Source organism: Lactuca virosa, chromosome 4 (genome assembly GCF_052849685.1).
Source record: "Lactuca virosa cultivar CGN04683 chromosome 4, Lactuca_virosa_CGN04683_v6, whole genome shotgun sequence".
NCBI classification, from domain to species: domain Eukaryota; kingdom Viridiplantae; phylum Streptophyta; class Magnoliopsida; order Asterales; family Asteraceae; genus Lactuca; species Lactuca virosa.
In genome coordinates, this window is record NC_136429.1 from 181,216,355 (window position 1) to 181,222,354 (window position 6,000).

The 6,000-nt window shown below is 33.3% G+C and overlaps 1 protein-coding gene across 1 annotated transcript; it reads right to left on the reverse strand.

Moving 5' to 3' along the window:
* Window positions 1–1,150: 1,150 nt before the first annotated feature.
* On the reverse strand, window positions 1,151–3,249 carry LOC145107778 (sec14 cytosolic factor-like). The gene is made up of 6 exons (XM_079044729.1): window positions 2,965–3,249; window positions 2,222–2,483; window positions 2,105–2,141; window positions 1,912–2,017; window positions 1,597–1,707; window positions 1,151–1,500 (listed from the first exon to the last, which is right to left on the reverse strand). Exons 1-6 carry the CDS (start codon window positions 3,121–3,123, stop codon window positions 1,384–1,386), a joined length of 792 nt encoding a protein of 263 aa, XP_078900855.1. The 5' UTR covers window positions 3,124–3,249; the 3' UTR covers window positions 1,151–1,383.
* Window positions 3,250–6,000: the final 2,751 nt, after the last annotated feature.

The following is a 6,000-nucleotide window of genomic DNA, read 5'->3' on the forward strand; positions in this document are numbered from 1 at the left end:
AATTTACAGTTTTTAGATGAATTTAGACTATAATTATGTTGATTTTGGTATTATATTTAATAAGTTACAGTCTTGGTGAACTTGATTCATATGAAAGGGATCTTGGTGAACTTGATCTATACGTTAGTTGCTTTTATTTGGAAAATTAATTTTGCAAGTTATAATATTATAACATCAAGGTAGATTATTTATGCATGAAACGGAAATGTAATCATTTTTATTAGTTGTATCATATCAAACCCAACAATATATTTGTTTTAACGAGTTCTATCAAACCCAAAAACTTATTTTAACGAATTGTACTCTATGCAATTAAAGTTGTACCGGTCCAAACTGGTCGAAGAACCGGAAAATCCGGACCTGGACCCGGACCCGAATACGGACACGGACACGACTCATCCGGTCCGGTCCACGGTCCACAATATTCTCCATAACCGGTCCGGTCCAAGAGCCGGTCCGGTCCGATCCGGTTCGGTCCAAATGTTCACCCCTAGCTGACGGTGTTCATTAAAAGGACCCATGGTACGCATTTTAAACTTAAAAAGAACCAACCATATTCAAAATTCCTCACGGTATTTTCAGCCAACCAAAGGACCATTTATGTAATTTTGTCTTAAAAGATTGTACATTTCCCCTTTTAAAGGGGTGTTTCTGTAATTGAGGGAGGGCGGTGAGAAGAGGCTGGAACAGGAAAATTTTAGTTGGCCAAGGATAACATAGCACATTATGTCTTTTGATATATGTTTGTGGTGTATGTATTACTTTACCATGGTGTTAACTTGTCGTTTTTTATAATCTGCAAGACGTTCATGACTTTGCATGCATAATATAAGTAATTGTCACAACATTGTTAGAAAGAGAGAGAGGGGTGTGTGTGTGTGTGTGTGTGTGGGGGGGGGGGGGGGGGAGGGGGTACATACAAATATAGTAACAAAGTTTGGGCTAAATTGGTGAAAAGACGAAACGGTAGTTAGTGTGAGCATATGAGGGTCCAAACCTACTAATTTAGTTTGAAATAGGGACAATTTATGCGTCAATCACAAACTTTGGACCAAAGGTTTTATATTGAAGAAACCTCTCGGACTAAACATGTAACTTACTTTTAATATTATAATTTTTAATAGTTTGTACTTTGTTGTAAAAAAAAACGTTGTGTTAGAAGCCAATAAATTTCTCGGGTAAGTATAGTAGTTACCAACCCTGAAACCATAATCGAAAAAAAAAAGCCCAATGCAAATCTTAGAGCCCATCTAAGATGGGCTACCAGATCTCAATTTTTTCTCCATTAATGAAAGGATTGCGTCCAGCTAAGTTACTGGTGTATTCAGGCACAATCCCCATATTCCAGAGTTTACAAATATAATAGTAATAACATTAGGCACATTAACTATCTTGGATGGGAACCAATTTCAGATTGCCTCCATAAATTTCTGGAATCTGGTTTTCATCAATGTCTTTCATCAATGTTGATTTCAGCTGCTTGTTTTCAACAAATACAATCTGCAAGATTAGTGTATATTCATTATTCAGTCATACTCTTGTGTCGATGTAGTCATATACCAAAAAGATGCTCTCAAGACATAAAAGAATTCTTACTTTTTTCTTTGTTTTTTCATCAATAAAGGGATAAACCATCTTCCATACAGTCATAAACACATAAGGGACATGTACTATAAACAGCTTCCCAAGCCTTTCTGGATAATAATCCTGTCATAAATACAACAGCTGTACATTATTGATATATATTGCCCACTTTAGGTAGCCATTAATGAGCGACATTGAAAGGTTGGTGAAGGTGCATTTTTGCGTGAACATGATTAAGTCATTCATTAAGTGTCTCTTCTAGAATATAATTAACAAAAATAATAAGGAATCAAAAACTATTATTTCTCTACACACAAAGATATATACCTGCAAAATAGAGAGTGCTGCAAGATATCCACGTATATCAGTACATGTATATCCCCATCCTTGAAGATCTCCGATAACAACGAACTTTTCTTGGCCTTGAGGTATCCTAAATTCATATTAAAGAATAAAGATATTGCTTAATGCTTAATGACATTTATAATAATTTAACCCTTAATTTGATGTGAAATTATACCTGGAACATAATTTGTCTAGGCCAAATACCACAAAACCTGCAGTTTCAATTGCGATTAATTGATGAAACTATGAAAAGATTTGATTTTGGATCATAAACATAAGTTTAAGAACATACGTTTGAACTCTTCTAGACCTCCTTTTTTGTTGCAGAAATGTCTACCTCCAAATACGACTGTTATTGGGCGTCCGTTTTTATCAGATCCTTGCATGAACATCTTGTTCTGTGCTATTTCGTTTTGGACTTCCGATACACAGATAGAACCTTCTGGAGTAAATGTTTTCCTCCATTTTAGGTATTTCAGAAACATGGCACATGCTTTGTCAATGTCAAGATCACGAGCACGAAGGAACCTTCTGATGGTCAGATCATCATACTCCTGGATTGCAATTGAAGTTATTTACATTTCATGCCACAAGTTTTTACAAAATCATTGATCTTGTATTCAAAGTTGAAGGCTTTTGACGTTCAGTTTTCGAACTCTATTCAACTTTTGACCAGTTAGGATGAAAGTTAATGATATAGAAGTAGTCAAAGTCATGGACTTTTCTCACAGGAAAGTTGGATCATGAGTCTTGTTGTTTAGTGATTATGGGGACTTTAACTATGCACCATGTGATGGAAGAATATATAATATTAATAATATAATAGATTACAACGAATCTTAAAAGTTAAAATTAATTTTATCTCGGGTCTAGATTTTGTCCTGATGCCATATTGCCTACCTTGAACAGTTTCATTAGGATCTTCAGAGAGAAAGTATGTGTGAGTGTTAGTGTGTGTGCGTTTGTGTGTGTGTGTGTGTGTGTGAGAGAGAGAGAGAGAGAGAGAGAGAGAGAGAGAGAGAGAGAGAGAGAGACCTTGGAAGTGGGATCATGTTTTTCAAGTAAGGCTCTCATTTGAAGAATTTTCCTGGGTTCATCTTGAAAGCTTCCGTTATCGTTGTGCATAGAAACACTCTCTGTTTCTGTGTAAATTTTGCATTCTCTTGGCTGATCCACCATTGTTGTCCCCTCCATCTGCTACAGTTTCTCTCTCTAGACCCTAAAAGTCGACACAAATCACTCTCTCTCTCTAGAAGGGGGTGGGGGTCTCTTGTATCTGTATGTGGATTTGTGTGGATGTGGGGTTTTAATTGATGTTAAATGTACATCGACTTAGAATCTTGATCACCTGCGGCCTGGTGTAACATAACAGTTTACAACAGACCCACAAAATGATAGCTGGCTGGGAAATTTTTTAGTCATGCTTCGAAAATTGAAGACAAATGAAAGGGGGTATGTAAGAAAATGAAGTAGTCAAAGGCTGCAGAATACGACTTTTCTCAAAATTAACTAATAAACCTAATGTGTTGAAATATTTACACACATTTTTTGACCTTTTCCTAGAAATATTTACTCAATCCGCCTATCTAGACTAATATTCTAGACATGGATTAATTCTAAACTTTTGTTTGTTCGCCAAAACCCTTAACAAAACGCGACATTTGAAGTCCGATATTTTCTTCCAAAACAAACTAATAAACTACGTATTGGAAAGGATTTGTTTTGCCATCAGCTATTCATTACTTGGTTGAAAGTAGGTGGCTAAAAATCGACATGTAAAATTGTTAATGGGGCCAAGAGGCGTGTATGGCTGTGCATATGAAATGCAATTAATTAAATAATTAATGGTACATTTGTTGAAGTCATTGTGACCCGAAGGTATTATATTCTTATTTTTTAAACAATATTATAAAAGTTTACATCCAAAAGAGTAGAAATCGTGGCATCGATTCTATATTTGTACAATCTAAAATTAGTATATCTCAAGTTGAAGATTGGACTTGTTTGTGCCGATAAGCCATACAAACCCATCTTATGGACCACCATGTGGAGGGTAAGTCATTCACAATAGTGGTACAAGATTATGATTTTATTATGGAATGAAAATTAAGTTTTGTTGGAACGACGTCCAAGCAAAAGAATTGCTTAGTCTATTATAAAATAAGAATACATTGTTACTTCATGAGTTGTAATCAAATATAATTGGATAAAAGAATTTATTGAAAAACTATGATGAGTCCTACCATTCTAGGATCACATAAAAATCTTTTGTGAGTTCAAGATTATATATTTAATCTAGTTAAGCGACTCTATGTCATATCAGAACACAAATCATATTTTCCAAGATATTTACTATACTTAGAGTAAGTCAAATATGGAGATGGTAGTATTCGTAAAATTCACATAAATTAAATTTAGTCGGGCTCATTAATAAAGTCATCATTTTAAGCTAAGAATGATTGATCACACTTCAACTATAAAAAATTATTATTCTAGAAATGTGATTTGATTTGGATTTAGTATTTTGATATTGGAACATTAAGACAACAATTATTATATTGTTTTGATATATTGGATATTGTTTTGATATATTGGGATATAATCATCACATCAATACTTGTTGCATTTTGTATTAACATGTTTAATCCATGGATAATCTTATTATTCTAAAAGTTCATAGTTTGTTATAACTGTGGGATCAATTATTATGTAAGACTAATATGAATTTGATTGGTTGACTCTTACAAGATGAAAGTAGGCAAGTGGTTGTAACCAAGATTCATAGGTATTTATCAGAGAACTGGTATTGACCTGATCTGCATCAAGATCACCTCATGGATCGATGTCGTGAGTGATACTTGATAATAGGTATTATCTTTGTATCCTTAATAGATGAGATGCATAACGAGACTTAAGTATAGGGAATGCTATATTTTGATGTGTTCAAATGTTGATCCTTAATCGGGTGGTTATAATGATTATTTTCAGGTGTAATGTAAACTATGCAAAAGGCTTATGTAATCAAGATGAGATTTGTTCCTCTTATGTGTTCAGAGTTACACATCTAAGGCATTTTACCAAAAGTTGAACACCTAATGAGGTTGATTGTGATATGTATCTCATGTTTAACATGATCTCTATGACAAATGGATAACTTATAACTTACCTTATACATGAATTGTAGCTTTGAGCTTATGAGGAATTGGATGTTGACAGAATGGCACAAAGTCATATATTACCAGGGGTAATGAAATGTTGTTAGACGTTCACCGCTATCTATATCAATCTATAATGAGTCTTGTGCAAGTGGGAGACTAAGAGATATATATGCCCAAGAGTCATTAGAAAATGATATTGCTAGATAATATGTGATCCTAAAGGGTCACACTAACAATAACTTGATAAAATTTATTATTTATTAGAAATTGATTTTAATAAATATTCGATAAACTCTTATAATTAATTGGAAGTTACTTATTTCATTGAAATATTAATTTTTAATGGAAAGTAACATAATATATCATATAGTATGATTTATTAATTTATGTACATTATTTTAGATAAGAAAAACTTTTGTCCTTTAGCCAATAGCCAAAGTTTATAATATATAAAAGAGTTTATAAAATTTATAAAGTCGACTTCCTTTCTTTTTGTTGAAACCGTAGGCATGTATTCCTTGTGCATGTCATGGCCTTTTTACAGGAAAAGAATTCATGACTTAAGGGGCATGGGAGACAAGTAGAGTATAGGGACATGATGTTCTTAAAGTGTTAAGGACTTATTGTTGGATTAGGTGTCTAAGCCCATAACTATAATTGGTATGTACTTGACCCGATAGTAGCATGGTCCTTTTGGGTTGCCTTCACCAAAGCAACTTGACTGTATGAATTATGGAGAAAGAGGTTAATTATGATTTATTAATATATTATGTGAATAATATATTAAAAGAGAAATCATATTATTTAATTGATATTGGTCAAGAATTAATTTAGAATTAATTTTGTGGTCAAAAGAGATTAATTAAATTTAGGGGACTGATATTGTAATTATAAGATAGTTGCAAAATGGGTT

What these genes read in the sequence shown, in the direction of transcription:
- LOC145107778 (XM_079044729.1), bottom strand. Translation starts at nt 3,123, where the DNA reads ATGGAGGGGACAACAATGGTGGATCAGCCAAGAGAATGCAAAATTTAC. An exon ending in CTAGACAAATTATGTTCCAG is followed by an intron (nt 2,018 to 2,104) that starts GTATAATTTCAC and finishes ATATGAATTTAG; the next exon opens with GATACCTCAAGGCCAAGAAA. An exon ending in ATGAAAAAACAAAGAAAAAA is followed by an intron (nt 1,501 to 1,596) that starts GTAAGAATTCTT and finishes CTAATCTTGCAG; the next exon opens with ATTGTATTTGTTGAAAACAA.